Genomic DNA, 17,523 nt, shown 5'->3' with positions numbered 1-17,523 from the left:
GAAAAGGCCATGAATACAGCTGGGGATTTACAGGCCAGCACTCCAGGTTGATTGTGGGTGCCTTCTCCGGTGTGCTGCCATCATGAGAAGGTTTAAGGACCTGATTTTATGGGTGCCTAAATAAATACATGGAGCTAATATATCACAATACAGGGCACATTTATCTGCTTTGCAGGAGTGGGATAGAATCAGACGGCAGTGTCTCTCTCAAGGCCAGCCCCGCTGTAATTCATGCCCCGAGGCAGCAGCCGAGGGGAGGAGGAGGAGGAATTCTGCAGGCAGCAGTATTGATGGGCTACTCCCAGAAGCTTTGTTTTAATTAATTTACAGAGAGCTCCTTGCAGTGGATCAGGCAGCTCCTTCAAAGCCTCCTTCCACCCTGTGCTCCTGTGCAGGGTCTGGGGCAGGGGGGTGAGCCTGGGAGCCCCCAGGTTTTTGGTTAAACAGTGCAGATGCTGTTGCTGTTTTTAAACAGGGAAGCTTCCCCCTGGCCAAGAGGCCTCTGATGGCCACAGCGTGGGCAGGTGAATTTGTCCCAGCTTTTCTCTTCCCCTTTTTATTGACTTTTTGCTGGTTCCTGCTGCCAGGGGTCAGCGGGGCGTTGGCTGGACTTTGCCAAAAGTCCACCCCAGCCATGTGGCTCCCAGGTGCTGACGCAGTGCCCTGCCCTGAGATGTGAGGGACTGAAGAGCAGCTTTGCAGCCCGGTCGGGTCTGTGGTGGTGGAACAGGGCTGTGCCAGCTCCAAAGCTTTCCCTGAGTAAGCAGGTTTGGGAACCTGAACTGCATTTGCCCTGTGAGCAGCAAGGTGACAGCAGCAACCACAGCTCGGCGCCGAATTTGGGGTGACCCGGCTGACATGAAGGGACCTGTGCCCATCCAGCACGCCATGGCGAGTGACACGGAGCCCTCCCACACCATCAAACTGCTGCACCTGCTTGTCCTCTCCACCTCCTGGGGAATGCAGGTCTGGGTGACCTTCGTGGCCGGTAGGTTGGGCTGTGCTGTGCTCTCTGCCCAGGGGGGTGGCACGGGGAGGGGGCTTTGCCCCAGGACTCACCTGCCCTTCCCCTGGCAGGCTTTGTGATGAGCAGGCACCTCCCTCGCCACACCTTCGGCTCCATGCAGCGCGAGCTCTTCCCCTACTACTTCCACATCAGCTCCACCTGTGCCTTCCTCAACCTGACCCTGTTTGCCATGTCCCACCCCAGCGAGCAGCTCGGCCAGGAGCACAAGACCCAGGTAACCTCCCCCTTCCTCACACACAGCCCCATCCCCTTCCTCTGCTCCTCTGGCTCGCTTGCAAACCATGGAGATCCACGCACAGCTCAAAGAAGCCCCCAAGCACCCAAACTGCAGCGAGCCAGGGGGCCTGGGGGAGAAATTCAACCCCCCACATGCGGGGTGGCTTTGCTCCCTGCAGATCATCATCTTCCTCGTGTGCATCGCCGCCTCTGTGCTGAACACGCAGTGCTTCGGGCGGGCGGCCTCTGACTTGGTGGCTGAGCTGCAGAGGGTGGAGCAGAGCCACGGGCTGGGGCAGGAGCTGGGGCTGGCGGCCAGCGAGCCCCGCAGGCAGCTCCGTGCCTCCGACCCCGGGTACAGGCGGCTGGCGCGGAGCTTCGCCCTCCACCACGCTCTGTCCTCGCTCTGCAACCTCCTGTGCATCCTGTGCAACGGGCTGAGCCTGCAGCACCTGGCTGGCCAGCTCTCTGCCCTCTGAGGGCACTGCCAGCCGGTGGCTGCACAGTGCCCAGCCCCTGCTGCCTCGCTGTAAAGCAACCCCAGCTCTGGGCATTAAACTGCAGCATCCTCCGGTGGAGAGACTCTTGCTGTGTTGAAAATTAGGAAATGTTTTCTCTAGAGCTGCCTGCAGCCAGCCTCTGTGATGGAAGCAGGAGTGTTTTATGGCTGAACAGCTTTCTAATGCCCCGTGTCTAAAGCTACAGTGTGCTTTAGACATTTTACATTCCTGCAGAAGAGAAAGAAATGAGAGACTGAGAATTACTTCTGATTAAAAGCCAAACACTAATACAGAAGTACAGAAGACCCTGCCTGTTGGCTGTACCAGTTAATGTAATGGATAAAGGTGTTATGTTGGGGTTTACAATCAGTGTCTGTCATTCTCTGGCATTTCACAAGGTGAGACAAACTGTTGTCTCATTCATTAGGCAGAAGTCAGTCTACTTAAAATAGCCACGTTTATTCCAGGTTCTGTAGGACTTTCAGTAAGGTATCAAAAGGGTCAAACACTGCTCCAAACAAAGAGCTCCGCTGCAGCCTGGCCAGCAGCACAGCCAAGCAGGGACAAAACAGCAGCTGCTGAGTCCCAGGCAGGAGCCTGAGACTGCATCCACCCTGCTGCAACAGGCAGGCACCTCCCCAGGCCACTGCTGCTGAGCCCCAGCAGCCCCAGCCACCTCCGAGCAGATCTGTGATGTTCTCAGGTAAGGAAGTACATTCCCAGCTGCTGTTACTGCAGCCACAGCCAGTGCTTGGCACTGCTTCAGGTTTATTTCAAAACCACATGCAGCCTATCATAGAGGAGACCTTCTGCAAGCCAGCTGGGTTCCCTTTTAAACAAATAATCCCCTCATGTCAGCCCTTCCTTCTCCTGTGCTGCTCCCCTGGAAGTCTCCCTGTGTGCCAAGATTATTTTCCTCCCCTGAAGAGTGCAAGGTATTTTTGTTCAAGCAGAAGTCTGCAGCCTGGAGCTGGGCTAACAAACAGCAGCCTCTTGCAGAGGAGTCCTTGTTTCTTTCTTGCTCATTACAGTCGATGCACTTTCTTGCCAGAGAAGTATTTCTTAGAGAAAGGAGAACGCTTGGCAAACACCAAAACTGTCGGGGTCCCGGCCTTTACAAAGTACCTGCAAAGATCAAAAGGAGTCCTTGGCTTCCTTGTAGCTGGCCCAGCGTCCTGCAAAGCAAGGGACTCCTGCCCAGCTCCATACAGACTGACCTCCCAAAGGCTGGAGATGAGATTTTGTGCTGATTAGCAGAGCCTCTCGGAGCCAGGGCTAAGCACATCTGAGGAGAAGTGTTTTATGAATCAACTCCTCTCCCAACAGCTTCTTTTAATTAAGGCAGCTGTTATTCTCCCTCTGGAAGGAGGGCTCTTTAGCAGCTGCCCTTACAGCCTGGAATCTGGGGGCCTTTGGGCACGGCTGAGTTTTATGGAGTGACAGAGATCCCGCTCCCACTGCGACAGACCGAGCCCCCCGCGCTGAGCTGCGAGATGCTGCAGCTCAACTGCACAGGCTGCACAGGAACTTTCTGGCTTCACAAACAGCAAATTCTTCTCTCTCAATAACAGCCCAACTCCTGAAAGGCAGTTTCAGAGCAGGAGAGCGCTGCGTGCTGTGCTGGGGGCTGCTCACGCAGCAGCGTGAACAGCGAGAGCATTGTTAACCTTCAACATGCTCTTTACAGGCTGCTGCCTGTTTTTCTCCTTCTTTTTTTTTTTTTTTAAGTAGTATTGTGTAGATGGGATCTGGAATAGATCTTCTGTGCTGTTCAGCTGTCCCCAGCTCCCCTTCCCATCTCCATCCATGCCTGGAAAGAGTTGTTCATTTTTTTTGGGGAAAACACATGTAAGTCACTAAAGCCAGGCACAAAATCCATGCAGCTTTATACCTTCAAGAGGCAGGACTATTAAGTCAGAGAAGAGTTAGGACTATTTAAGAACAAACTGGACTTAAAGCTCATACTTTTTGCCTTTTTTTCCCCTGGACATGGACAGGTACAGCCTCACCTTTCGTGCTGCAGCACTTGTAGCAATGTGTGCTCTGGGTTCACCTCGTACATTTCTTCTCTTTCTTCATCTTCAAAATAGAGCTGGAAAAAAGAATTGGGGGGGGGTTATTAAATGCCTAAGGTACATGAAGGAAAGCACTAAGCTGCTGAAAGCCCAGTAACAGCACACCAGGATTAGCTGGGATTTATCAAACCTCTGTAGCTTGACCCGACTGTTGGATGCAAAATTCAGCAAGGCAGAAATTGGTCTGTGTGAATTCCAAGTTTTCCCTGTATAAACCAGCTCAGGCTCTCCTGGCAGTGGCAGCAGGAAGGCAAAACACACAGGCGGTTCTCATGCTTTACAGGCAACCAATCCAAATGTAAGGGCTGCATTTCAACAGGTGAAATGCAGCAATGCTACGAGGTAAACTGAGTGGGTTCAGAGGTATTTGAACAAAACAGAGTTGATTTAAGAGATTAAAATCCAACAGTGGAGCCTTAGATTGTAAATACACACAGGATTTAACCTGGAAAAGTACACAGCCACTGTCCTTCTGGACCTGTCTACTCACTGTACACAGTGGTGTGCTGCTGCTGCCTGGCACAGATGACACTGGAGTGGAAAATAAAAAATAAACATTCCTATCCTTTTATGTACAGCTTCAGAAAAATTCTCAAAACCTGCTGCACCAACTCACAACCCTCCTTTGCTAAAGTGTTAATAGAGATATATTATCTAGATCTGATTATGTGCTCAAGTAACTCCACTTAGTTCTGAAAAGAAATTATTTTTAAAATAATACTTTCTTATTTGTATTGAGCAACTCCACGATGCAATTAAAAAACCAGGCCACCTATCAGCCTGATGATTTAAATCTTAATTATTGTTACAAAGATGGAATCTAAGCAATACCTATAAATACCTTCTGTCAAATACATTGTAACTGGAAGACAATTTCCATTTTCATCAGTGAATTCTGTCAGCATATGTGGACAATGTTTGAGTTTATAAGTGAGGGGTTTAAGCTCTCTTGTTTCACACCTGTGCTAGGTAAACAGATGCCAACACTTTCATATTTCAGAGCTGCGCACTTTCTCACTCCAGAAATAAAAAAAACCACAACACAACAACCCTGAAATTGAAGGAAAATCAAAATTCTCACCTCAAGGTTGTTGGGAAGGTATTTTTTTTCTAAATCCCAAGGAGGTAACTCAGCAAACATCACCATTAAATGATCAATAAACCTAAAAGCCAAAACACACTTGGTCAGCTTAGACAAAGTGCTCAGCTTCAGTAACTTGTACACTTGCATTTGAATGATGGCAAAAATGCATTAGCAAATTAAACAACAGATTTGAAATTAAGTTTAGATCACCAATAGTTCCTTCCCTTCAAACTCACTTTCCCAATAAATCCAAGGCCCTGTAACTCAGGTTATTGGCTTCAAATTTGAGCAGTGCAACAACAAACTATTTTCAACTTGACATTTTCACACTGAAAAAGATGTCAAATAAACACCCTGCATTTTGTCTAAAATGGATTTTCTTTTGACACAGTCCCATGCTTCACCAGATCAGAGTGATGAGAATAAGTCTGTGTGTCAAAGGCTTCTTTATTTTGGTACTTGTGGAGTGTTGGGAGGCCAGTTTGTCCCAAAAATCCATTTCCACTTCTTTTAGTTTTAGTCACAAAAAAGCACAGTGAACACTACCAACAAAGTACTACAACATCACCAACCTGCTTGCACTGTAATTTCAAGTTCTAAACTTATTAATAGATGAGGAATATGTCTTCCAACAAAGAAAAAGTTACAAATTCCAAGTCTGTTTAACACCACGAGATCAGAAATTGAAGTTAACATCAAGGAGAGTGGAATTCTGAGCTTGCCAGTCTGAAAGGTCTGCAGCACTTCAGTCAGACCTGCTGGAGGCCCTGAGGAGAACTTTGGGATTACTGCTGGTTATGAGAGGTCCCCTTTGGAAGCTTTTCATAATTTTTAAGTTTAATTTTTTTTTCCTGAGATCTATTTGGAGGGCTTTGAAACAGCACCTTAATGAATCTCTAAAATCCACACGTGTGGTCACAAGTATCCCTGGCCACTAATTAATTACTGGCCTGAGTAATTGCACTGCAAGCCCCTTTAGTCACCCTGGCTAAATGTGTTTGTTGTCTGCAGCATAAATTTAGGTAAATCACAGAATAATTCAGGTTGGAGAGGCTGTCAGGAGGCCATGGAGTGCAGCCTCCTGCTGCAAAGCAGGGTCAGCCGTGTGATCAGAAATCTGGGGCTGCTCCAGCATGGCAGTGTTTCACCTGCTGCCTGCTCTCACCTGCTCAAACACCTCCTCAATGCAAGAATGCTGCTGGCACAGCACTTACCTGGAGCTCTCATGGAAAGCCACAGTGAAATCTGTCTGCTCGTGCTCAGGGTACAGGAAGAGGACAGGCCAGCTCAGGCTGCCATCAGCATCCAGGTGCACCTTGGCCCCCGTGGCACTGCCACAGTGGAACCCATCCAAGGATATCTCAGCCAGGCCATCTGACACTTCCTCTTCTTCATCTGAAGGCTCAAGAACCAGCTTGATATTTCTTTCCTGGAGGGGAGGGAGGGGAAAGACCAAAAACCAACTAAAAATCCAACAGTTGTGGTGGGGAGAATAAGAACGAAAAATTAGCAGTCAGTGAAAGGTCAAATTATGTTGTTCTTGTTAATGAGTCAGCTCCAAAGCTTTCCCTCAGTATCACACTCAGGTGACTGGGCTTCCCAGTAGAACCCAGAACCTCAGCCAGATATCCATGAACAAAGGAGGAGAGCTGGGAATCCAGAGGAACCCAGATGTGGAGAGAAGAGCCTGAGAACACATGTGGAAGGGGATGCATCTAAAATCCTTTTCTCTGTGGCATGCCAGGCATCACTACAGGGTGCAACTACACACACCAGCTCCTAAGAACATCTACTCTTTCAGAGAACTGAAGAAAGTTCACTATTTTCCTTGGAAAAACAACAGCAAAAGAGGTCTGACTGTATGTAAGAGCCTGAATCAGTTCAATGCAGTTTAAACATTCACTGAGGAAGGAGAGGATCCAAGACTGATTTCTTCCTCTACCTTATGGAATGGTTATCTTCTACTCTTCCACAGGATTAATGCCTGTGGGCAGCAGAGAAAGCCAGGTTCACTGGGCTGATGTGATGCTGCAGCCAGAGCACTCACAAAACTCAGCCCATCTCCTAACACTGGGGCTGTATTTTGCATTAGTTGTTACCTGAAATACAGACAGCTGGGAGGTGGGGCTGGAGCCATGCAGAATCATGATTTTAACTCAATTTTTTGCTTTGCTCTAGCCCTCAAAAGCCAATGTATGGAGATCCAACTTTTAGAGAAAAACGAGAGAGCTCTTAAAAAAAACCCCAAACAACAGATAACCAGCCCTTCTCAGTGACTCACCTTTATTGCTGCAAGCAAAATTTCCTTCTGACACTGCTCCTTGCTCTCCATCACCTTTGCTTTCCTGGCATCCCTGTCCTGAGTTCGCTACAGGTAAGAGAAGGATGCACCGAGGTCACACAGAGCAGGTCAGAGCCCATCAGTGCCCACACAGAGCAGGTCAGTGCCCACCACTGCTCTTCCCTGACATTTTCCCCTGCTGGAGAAATCAGTTTGGGTCCCCAGGAAGGTCCCCTCCAGCTCCTTCCCCTGCACATCCCAACACACAGCCCATGGAAGCATCACTCCATCCTGCCTGGGGACACCACACTGGACAGAAACCCCTCCAGGGACCCCAAAGAGACAAGCACTGCACAGGCCAGGCTGCCTTCATCCTCACCTTCAATTTGTCAGCTTTAGCTCTCATTTCCACAAGCTTTTTCTCTTTTGAGTCTATTTGCAAGCCCTCCTCACACCATGCTATTGCTTCCACGAAATTCTTCAGCTCCATGTGACAGAGAGCTCCTGGAAGGATGAATATTTTATAAGTTTCCAGTGTTGGAGTCAGTGTACAACTACTATAAAAATGATGATTAAAAAGACAGCATTAGGTCTGGCACTCCTGTACTAAACATTTCTGTCTTGTGTGGTCATGTTCAACCAGAAAGGTCCAGCAAGTCATTGAGAAGAAAATTTAAAGTATTTCATCAGTTCTTATATCACTTAGACACAGAAATCAGCAGAATTATGGTACAAGTGTGTGTTACAGACAAAATTTTATCATGGCAATTAACATTTCAGTATTTGTCTTGTTAGGAAAATTAAAAGGGGGATTTTTATGGAGTGGGAAAAAAGAACAGTATTGTGGGAAACAGGAAAAGTTATCCTGTACTCCACAGTGCCTCTGATAGATATAGGAGATGAAGAACAAAAGGATATTTTGATTGAAAATGCAAAGCAAAAGGCAGAGCTCTGTTTTGGGGAGAAACAGCAACAACAATTGAAGATATCTCTTCCAGTAACTGCTTTCCCTTTCTGAGATGAACTCTGTCCAGAAACAAAGTATGATGCCCACTCACAGTAATTTCAGCTTTATAAACACAATTATTAAACACGCAAGGAAACAAGGCAACAAGTAACAACAGCCTGCTTCAGGGCTGGTAACAATAGCAGCACAATCAGTAAAAATAACATCAGGCAAGCATTTGGAAAGGACTCTTGGTGCTCCATGCAGCAGCAGCAGCTTTAACTCTCACCTCTTATGATGGCTTTGAGATGGGTGGGCTTCAGCTTTTTGGCTTGGGTGGCATCATTTAGAGCAGAACGGTAGTTCCCTGTAAAGCAAATAAAAGTGCTCACTTGTATTTAAAATCTATTTAAAACCTTCACTTGTATTTAAAATCTAACCAAACACCAAGGTGACAAAAAGGTTTATGCAGAGACTCTGTAATTCACTGTTCCTACAATCACAGCGAGGTGAGGGTAAAAAAAGAGCAAATTAAGAACAAGTGAAAGGACAGGGATCAATCACAGAGGTGAGAGGTAAATAACACGGTGTGAGCAGGTCATCTCCCTGCAGCAACACACAGCAGCACTAAAAGGGCCAGAACACCTTCCCTGTTGGTAGGATGGTGGTAGCTGTAAGAGAATCACAGAATTATTAAGGTTGGTAAACACTTCCAACATCATCAAGTAACAGTTTTAAAGTAAATGAAGGTAGACTTACACTAAATATAAGGAAGAATTTTTTTGCAATGAAAGTGGTGAGGCACTGGCAGAAGTTGTCCAGAGAGGTGGCAGGAGCCCCATCCCTGCAAACATTCAAGGCCCGGCTGGGCAGGACTCTGAACAAACTTTAGCTGAAGATGTCACAGCTCCTTGCAGAGGGGCTGGACCTCTGGCCTTTAAAGGTCATCCATCAATTCCAACCCAAACTAGTCTATTTCCGAACAGACTAAAAAACCAGTGGTTTTGCCCTGTCCTGGAGCCAAGGCTCGAGCACCAGGTGACAGCTGCAAGGAGCAGAGAACAAACCCCGCACGCAGCCATGTGCTGAAGCGAGCCAGCTCTTCAGGCTTCAAGGCGCCTCCTTCTCACCGATAACCTATCACACAACCAAAACAAACAAAAAGAAAACCCCAAACGGGGAGGAGAAGCAGCTCTGGAGCGCGGAGCCCAGGCGGTGGGAGGCCTTACCCAGGTGGAAATGTGCGGCCGCCCGGTTGGTGAGCAGCACCGCGTCCAGCTCCGCGTCCCCGCAGCGCCTCCGCAGCCCCTCCGAGTACGCGGCCAGAGCTCTCCCGTAGTCCTTCTCCTTGAAGTACTCGTTCCCTTCGTTCTTGTACATCCTGGCCAGCTCTGCGGGGATGCGGGGGGTCAGGCTGGGGCAGGGTTAGGGCTGGCACCTCACCCGAGCACGGCAGGGCAGGCCGCACCTGCGGGGCTCCGCTCCTCGTCGAACAGCAGCGACTGCAGGCAGGCGAGCTCGGGCTGCCGCGCCGCGTCGATCTCGGCCGGGCAGCGCTTCATGAACATGGGGATGGCCTCCAGCTCCTGCGGACGGACAGACGGACAGGCGTACAGCGCCCCGAGCCCGGCCCCGCGCCCGGCCCCGCCGCCTCACCTGCTCCCACGTGTCGGGGTGCAGCGCTCCCCGGTACCGCGGCGCCGCCGCCGGGGCTCCGGACACGCCGTCCTGCTCCGGCTCCGCCATGCTCCCGCTGCCGCTCCTCCCGCTGCCGCCCGGCCCCGCCTGCCACCGCCCACGCCGCGTCAGGCCCGGCCCCGCTCCTTCCCGTCAGCACCGGCGTCCCACCGGCACCGGCGTTAGAACCGCCGAGGTGTCCCACCGGCACCGGCATCCACCGGCACCGGCGTTAGACTCGCCCCGACATCACACCGGCACCGGCATCAGACCCGCCCCGGCATCCCACCGGTACCGGCGTTAGACCCGCCCCGGCATCCCACTAGTACCGGCACCGGCGTTCCACCAGCCCCGGTATCCCACTGCCCCAGCATCCCACCCTCCCCCGCCTCAATCCCGGCCCCGCTCCTTTTGACCGGCCCCGGCATCGCACCGGCACCGGCATACGACCAGTCCCGACATCCGACCCGCCCCGGCATCCCACCTTCCCCCGCCTCAATCGCAGTCCCGCTCCTTCCGAGCGGCCCCGGCATCCCACCGGCACCGGTATCGGCGCTGGTATCAGCCCCGGCCCCTCTCCTTTCGACCCACCGCGCCCCCCCCGCCCAGCAGGGATATTAGGAAAAAGTTCTTCATCAGAAGGGTTGTGAGGCATTGGAACAGCTCAGGGAAGTGATGGAGTCACCATCCCTGGAGAGGTTTAAGGGGCAGTGGGTATGGCACCTGGGGACACGGGTTAGTGGTGGCCTTGACAGCTCAGGTTAATGGACTCAATGATCTTAAAGGCCTTTTCCAAGCTAAATGATTCAGTGATTTTATTGCAGTATTGCTCATGATCTCTAGATCTCAGACTGAGGAGCTGTGGCACAGGGTGGGGTGACCCCTCCAAGCAGCTCCCTGTCCCGTCAGTGCTGCTGGGATGGCACCAAGCAGTTCCTCACAGGAGCCCTGCCACGGCAAGCTTCCACCTTCATGGGCCCTGGGTGTTGCCAAAGAGATGCAAACAGAGGAAAGTCGCCTTCCTTTGTCTCTCCTAGAATCCTTCATGCTGAGAACGGGGCAGCCCTCCTGTGCCCTGGGCAGTTTTGGCTGTCCTGCGCTCCTGACAGAGGCCATGGCCAGTCTGGCCCTGCCAGGCCGTGAGGGGATGGCCCTGCCAGTGCTCCCACAGCCACTCGAGGCTACAAGGGCTGGAAAAAGCAGCTTCCAGGGACCCGTACCCAGAGGGAGGAACGTCCCCAGCCCTGTGGTGGAATGTGTGCTGATTCCAGCTCAACCTCAGATTCTGGTGCACTGTGGCTGGATTTGCCTCTGCTCACCCAGAGCCATCGCCAGGGCTGCTCAGATGAACTCACTGCAGCAGACATGACAGATTCAGAGAGGAACCATTCACGGGACTTGCACTTTACTCAGCAGCTCTATGACCCCTTCTTTGGTGAGGAACAAAACCTCGCCAGCATTCTGATCCCAAACCTCAAAGACCGGGGGGTCCTCGCAGACCCTCTTCCCAGCCACCACCACGTAGGGGTAGCCCAGCCTCTGGGCATCCTTCAGCCTCTTGCCGATGGTCAGCTGGCTCCGGTCGTCCAGCACCGCGTCGCCGGCGAGCTGGGGCAGCGCCTGGGCCAGCTCATCGTACACCCGCTCCAGCAGCGCCGCTCCCTCCTCCTCCTCCCTGCTGCCCCTCTTGGGCGGGATGAAGCAGAGCTGGTAGGGCGCGATGAGGCTGGGCCAGCGGATGCTGTCCTCGGTGGAGAGCACCTCGATGGAGGCCGCCAGGATGCGGGTGACGCCCAGGCCGTAGCAGCCCATTTCCGCCAGCTGCGGCTTGTTCTCGGCCGAGGAGAACACGGCGTTGGCGACCGAGGAGTACTTGGTGCCCAGGTAAAACGTGTGCCCCACCTCAATGCCTTTGGTCTCGCTGAGCTTCTCCCCACACTCGGGGCACGAAGTTTGCTCCCCGTGTAGCGTCTCCACGTTGGCCGCGAAGTGTCCCTGAGGGCACAGCAGCAGCCTGTCCTCGCCGATGTCCGCCGGCAGCTGGAACTCGTGCGACGTGCTGCCGCCGATGCTGCCCGTGGCCGCCCGCACCTTGACGAAGGGCAGCCCCAGGCGGGCCAAGAGGCGGCAGTAGGCGGCGCACACCTGCTCGTAGGTGCGCCGGGCCGCCTGCTCGGAGCTGTCGAAGGTGTACATGTCCTTCATGTAGAACTCCCGGCTGCGCAGCAGGCCGAAGCGGGGCTTGGGCTCGTCACGGAACTTCCTGGTGACCTGGTAGAGGCGCAGCGGGAGCTGCTTGTAGGACAGGCCGCTCTGCGAGGCCACCAGCGCCGTCACCAGCTCCTCGTGCGTGGGGCCCAGGCAGTAGCCGTGCTTGTGCCGATCCAGCAGTCGGAACAGCTCCGGCCCCATCTGGTCCCAGCGGCCGCTGGCGCGCCACAGCTCCACCGAGCACAGGCTGGGCAGATTCAGCTTCTGCCCGCCCACGGCCTGCATCTCCTCGTCCATCAGCTTGATCAGCTTCTCCATGGCGCGCACGGTGGGCGGCAGGTAGCAGTAGCAGCCGGGGCTGGTGGGGTGGATGAGCCCTGCCTGTAGCATCAGCCGCTGGCTGCGGCAGCTGGGCTCCCCAGCCCGGCCCTCGGAGCCCGCCTGGCCGCCCGTGGGCAGTGCCAGCGGCTGGAAGAGCTGCGAGAGCAGCAGGCGCCGGGCCCTGCCCGCGGTGCCGCCGTGCCGGGCCCTGGCCCCGCCGTGCCGGGCGCCCAGCGCCGGGACTCGGCAGCTCCTCAGCAAAGCCTCCATGGCGGCACGGAGAGGGCTGCGGAGGGAGACGGGACACAGCGGGTCAGGGGCTGCAGCCACCGGCACAGGGACACCAGAGTTCACACGGACCCACACACACCTGGGGCCGCACAGGTGAGCGCTCTGCGGGCTGCACAGGCCACTACACGGACACGGGAATGCTGCACGGGGCTCACACAGCCCTGCGCGCTTTCCGGGACACACAGCTACACGGACGCGGCACGGGCACACCCGCACACACACACCTGGCTGCACACGCAGGAACACCCTCCGGGGTGTACAGGTATGGGCACGGACACGTGGGGATGCCACGAGGGAACACCTGAGCGCACACGCACACCTGAGCGCACACGCATACCTGAGCACTCACACACGTGCACACGCACACCTGAGCACTCGCACACACGCACACACCTGAGCGCACACGCACACCTGAGAACTCACACACTTGCACACGTGCACACTCACACACCTGTACACCCACACCTGAGCACTCACACAGGTGCACACTCGCACACTCGCACACGTGCACACGCACACACCTGTACACCCACACCTGAGCACTCACACAGGTGCACACTCGCACACACTCGCACACACTCGCACACGTGCACACGCACGCCCGCGCGCGCACTTACACCCGTGGGGGGCGCGCGCCCGGCGCGGCCAACGGGGAGCCCCTCCCTGTCACGTGGGCGGACACACGCGCGGGGAGAGCTGGGCGGTGCGCGCCGCTCTCTGTGGTTCCGGCGGGCGCGGCGGGCGCCCCCTGCCGGGCAGGAGGAGCGGCTGCAGCGTGAGGAGACGGTGGGCGGCGCCGGGACGGGACCGGGCCCGTCACGATTTGGGCTCACACAGGACGGGCACCGTCAGGATTTGGGCGTCCCTTCCTAATCAGGACGCCTTTCTAAGGCTTGGAAGGCCGAGGAGGTGCTGGTTCTTGGGACAGGCTGCTGCTGTGGAGCTCGCTGCCGTCCCCCCGGCTCTGAGGGACAGTGGCCATTTGTCCGTCCTGCACTTGGAAGAATTGGCGTTCATCACCTCAGACAGCGCTTTGCCAGCTCCATCCGCCCCCGCTGGTCGTGGGGTGTGAAAAACGCCAATCACTTGCTTTTAAAAGTTTAATGGTATTAAAATGGTTATAAAAATAGCAATATAATTAGAGTAATAATAACTTGGATAATTCGGATTAGGACAATATGAGACAATAGAAACAAAGAGTTACAGACAGTCCGGGTACCTTTTCTGGGCAAAATAAGCCTGAAAGAGGACACCCGTTAAGAAACGATTAACCCTTAAAAACAACAGCCCGTTGTGTATTCATACCTGTCATACATGATGAATAAATTCCATTCAAATACAGGATTCTGTCTGGTCAGTGTCAGCTTCTTCCTCTTAATCGTGGTGGTGTCTTCAAGCCTGGGCGAGGTGGGAAGAAGTTCATTTCTTCTGGTAATGGGGCAATAAATTCTCTTTCTCTGAAAGATTCAGGCGTCCTGTGGCTGCTATCTCGCTGCGAGTCCTTTCTTTAAAAAAAAAGTCTCTTACATAGCATATTTAACATTGTTATAACCTAAACTGTATTTAACACACAACTTAAAATCAGTACAGCGTAACTTTCTAACACAACACATATAATAGTCATTTGAATATTTGCGAAAAGCCAATAATAAAATATGCATTTTTCACACCAGGGCAATGACCTGCTCAAAACACTCAAATGTTTCCTGTTTGTCCCTGAGGAGCTGCGCTTTGGGAATGGCATCACCCAGGTCAAACTCCATGGCTCGGCCCAGGAGTTCTGTCCAGCAGGAACAGTTCTTGCACAGTGCCTGCCCTTGTGTAACAGTAAAAAATAGTGAATAGAGCCAGGACAGGACAAAAAGGGTCTCTGGAAGTAAAGTACTCCACTGGAGTAGGAGACAGCACTTCAAAGAAGAGTTAAATAATCTGTTTTAAATATAGGGAAATAAGAATGAATCCTTATTTTAAAAATGGGATTTGAAGAAATCTTCACAATTCTTTTATAATGTGAAATCCTCATGTTTACAGAGGGCTGGAAATGAGCAAAAGCAAGGAATTAAAGAGCACATCTTTATGCTCCAGGTTATCTAGAAGCATTAAAGTCATTAAAGAGTTGAGCCGGTTCTGCCCGGTGGCTCAACACCCTGTGTGCCCCGAGGGACCTGTGGCAGCCCCTCAGCAGCTCCGTGCTGGGGTCTGGCCCAGGTTTGCTGGCAGCTCCCAGACCAGCCTGCCCTGGTTCTGTCAGGCAATCCCTCCTCCCTCTGTGTTTGTCACCACGATTAGGCACTGCAAACGCCGTGGCTGTCTGTGAGGCTGCAGATCAGGATGGATCCTGTGGGAAGGGAATGTGCTCACACCTTGGACACCCAGGTGCTGCTGCTGTGTGTCCATGGGGACCTCAGAGCCACACTGCAAACCCCTTTGTCTATCTCCCCAGGAACTGTGAGCTTTTCACCAGGACAGAGGGGTTGTCTCCATTTCTAGTGCTGGAGCCAGAGAAGTGAAACACTTTTCCATCGGTGACTTATTGCCTGCTGTGCTGATCAAAGGGACAAAACCATCTTGGATTGATTCTCCGGGGCAGTGTTTTAACCAGGAGGGTTTAAGGCTGCACAGGAGATGTGGTCTGTGGGGAAAGCTGATCTCTTATTAAATCAGCAGACAGGACTGAGTGCGGGGCTCAGCTCAGGGGTTGTGTGCCCGAAAGCCTGTCTGGGCTCCTTATGTTTTCCAGCTGTGCTGGGGGAACCTAATAAAGGTACTGCTGTCCCTGCAGCCTTTCACCAAACTGCTCCCCTGCTGCTTTGCTGGGGCTGATTTATGGCACTGGGGCCAAAAGAGTGGCCTGGCAGGGGCGTGCCCTGCACAGGAGGGGCTCAGCTCCTGTCTGGGGCCTCCCTCCTTGCCCCGAGGGATTTCCGGGAGGGAAAATGCTGAGGATGGGGAGAAGATAAATGAGAGACCAAGCAGGTGGCAGCAGCTGTCTTGAATCAGTGCCTGGCACTGCACCAAAGGGATCAAGGGGTCAGTGTGAGAGTAGCCACTGGGCTGGTGGAAAATGGTTCTTCCCTTTCCAGCAGCATCCCCAGTAGCACCAGGGCAGGGCTAGGGAAGAGAAGTCAGGGCAGGTGAGAGGCCAAGTCATTCAGTGGTCAAACCTCTCTCCATCCTGCAGAGGATTTGCAGTTTGGGCTCGGGTGGGCACAGAGTTGTGGCACATCCCATCTGCCCATGGACAGGCTCCTACGCAGCTTGTAGGGCCTGTGACCCCACAGTGCTGGCTCACACCCTTGGCTCACCGATTTGATCCCCTCCAATGATGTTAGTGTAACTGCTGCACAATGTTTTTATGCCCAGTGGAGTGGTGGTTACAGGTCCTGCCTTTGACTTGCCCCTTGGGGAATATAAAATTACAGCACAGCCCCTGGTCCCTGGCAGCTACCCAAGGTGCAGGGGCTCCCTCTGGGGTAACCCTCAGGTGCTTTCCACAGCTCCCCCTGAGCAGACAACACTTTGTTTTTTCCCTGCTGTTTTCCAGCCCTGCCTGCCCAGGGGAGGAGACATTGCCTGGGGAATGGAGATGCTGGGTGCCACGGTGATGGTTGCCATGGCAAGGGCTGCCACCATCCCCTTGGGGACCAGAGCTGTCAGCGTGTGGCTGCAGGCAGTCCTGGGGACATGGGCAGCCAGGGAAGAGCTGGATGTGTGGGGGCAGCTGGACTTACTGGGGTAGCTCTTCTCACCTCCCAGACTGTCTGTGCCCGCTGGGAAGCAGCTCCTTGCACAGGGACTCTGCACAGGATGGTCCAGGACACCCAGCTCCAGCTGGGAACAGCTGGGGGTGGAAGCACGGGATGTGCTGAGCACCCAGCAGTGTTGTGGTGTTGTGGGTCCCAGGACGAGGTGAGAGATGAGAATTGACTCAAAGTTCTCAGAAGGCTGATTTATTATATTATGATATTATATTAAAAGAAAATTATATACTAAAACTATATTAAAGAAAAAGAGACATCAGAAGGTTAGACAAGAATGAATGATAAAAACCCACGACAGAGAGTCTGACACAGCTGGCTGTGATTGGCCATTAATTAAAAACAAGTCACATGCTGGGTAAACAATTCTCCAAATCACATTCCAGAGGAGCAAAACATGGAGAAGCTGAAGGTTGTCATCTTGCTAGGAGAAGAAATCCTGGTGAAAGGATTTTTCACAAAATATCCTGGTGATACAGCAGGGAGCACACGCTGCCCACAGGCAGGTGAGCCTGGCAGGAGCTCAGCAGTGCCCACACTGCCTCTGCCTGCATCCTCAGGCCTTTGCCCTTTTCAAGGGATGCTCGGACAACCCTTCCCATTAGTTTTGCTCTGTTTCACCTGCAAGCAAGCGGATACACTTCATGGATGAGGGCAGCTGGGTTTGAGTCCTTCTACCCTCAAAAAAAGCCATACTCTGCTGCTTAAAAGCCAGTTTTTCCTCTAGCAGCATCAGCAGCACGTTACAGAGCCAAAGCAGGTAGGAGCCCTTCCCTCAGTACCCATTCCTGGAGCTGTATTCATCTTGGCAGCTTCCCCATAGAGAACCAGAACAAAGCCTAAAGGGCTCAAAGCAGACAGGGAGAGCTTTAGTCTGAAATAGTCCACCTTGGCTAGGGATGATCAGCAGGAATCCACATGGCTTCTCTCCTTTATCCAGCTGAGTGAGGAACAGGCAGCTTGAAAGAGGTCAAGACATCTTGGTAATTGGTGGGGAACGTTCAGATTACACTTGAGTGGGGAGGTTGTGACACTGCTGCCCTTCCCTGCAGCTGGCAGGAGGGGACTGGTGAGCGAGCTCAAGCCTGCAGGGATAATCAGCTCTCTACAGCCTGCTGTGGCCAGAGCTGCTCCTG

The 17,523-nt window shown here is 52.9% G+C and overlaps 3 protein-coding genes across 3 annotated transcripts; 1 reads left to right on the top strand and 2 right to left on the bottom strand.

Moving 5' to 3' along the window:
* Positions 1-751: 751 nt before the first annotated feature.
* On the top strand, positions 752-1,722 carry TMEM205 (transmembrane protein 205). The gene is made up of 3 exons (XM_030953816.1): positions 752-988; positions 1,078-1,241; positions 1,423-1,722. Exons 1-3 carry the CDS (start codon positions 859-861, stop codon positions 1,720-1,722), a joined length of 594 nt encoding a protein of 197 aa, XP_030809676.1. The 5' UTR covers positions 752-858.
* A 347-nt stretch (positions 1,723-2,069) lies between these two features.
* TTC4 (tetratricopeptide repeat domain 4) lies at positions 2,070-9,931 on the bottom strand. The gene is made up of 10 exons (XM_030953436.1): positions 9,786-9,931; positions 9,598-9,715; positions 9,359-9,520; positions 8,419-8,496; positions 7,563-7,687; positions 7,184-7,270; positions 6,117-6,331; positions 4,900-4,981; positions 3,753-3,835; positions 2,070-2,868 (listed from the first exon to the last, which is right to left on the bottom strand). The coding sequence occupies exons 1-10, from the start codon at positions 9,873-9,875 to the stop codon at positions 2,769-2,771; spliced, it is 1,140 nt and encodes a 379-aa protein (XP_030809296.1). The 5' UTR covers positions 9,876-9,931; the 3' UTR covers positions 2,070-2,768.
* Positions 9,932-10,604: 673 nt separating this feature from the next.
* On the bottom strand, positions 10,605-13,277 carry PARS2 (prolyl-tRNA synthetase 2, mitochondrial). The gene is made up of 2 exons (XM_030953539.1): positions 13,247-13,277; positions 10,605-12,624 (listed from the first exon to the last, which is right to left on the bottom strand). The coding sequence occupies exon 2, from the start codon at positions 12,606-12,608 to the stop codon at positions 11,196-11,198; it is 1,413 nt and encodes a 470-aa protein (XP_030809399.1). The 5' UTR covers positions 12,609-12,624; positions 13,247-13,277; the 3' UTR covers positions 10,605-11,195.
* Between the last annotated feature and the right edge of the window lie 4,246 nt (positions 13,278-17,523).

The sequence above is a fragment of the Camarhynchus parvulus genome, chromosome 8, assembly GCF_901933205.1.
Source record: "Camarhynchus parvulus chromosome 8, STF_HiC, whole genome shotgun sequence".
In the NCBI taxonomy this organism is placed as follows: Eukaryota; Metazoa; Chordata; class Aves; order Passeriformes; family Thraupidae; genus Camarhynchus; species Camarhynchus parvulus.
This window is presented reverse-complemented; position numbering and strand designations above follow the sequence as displayed.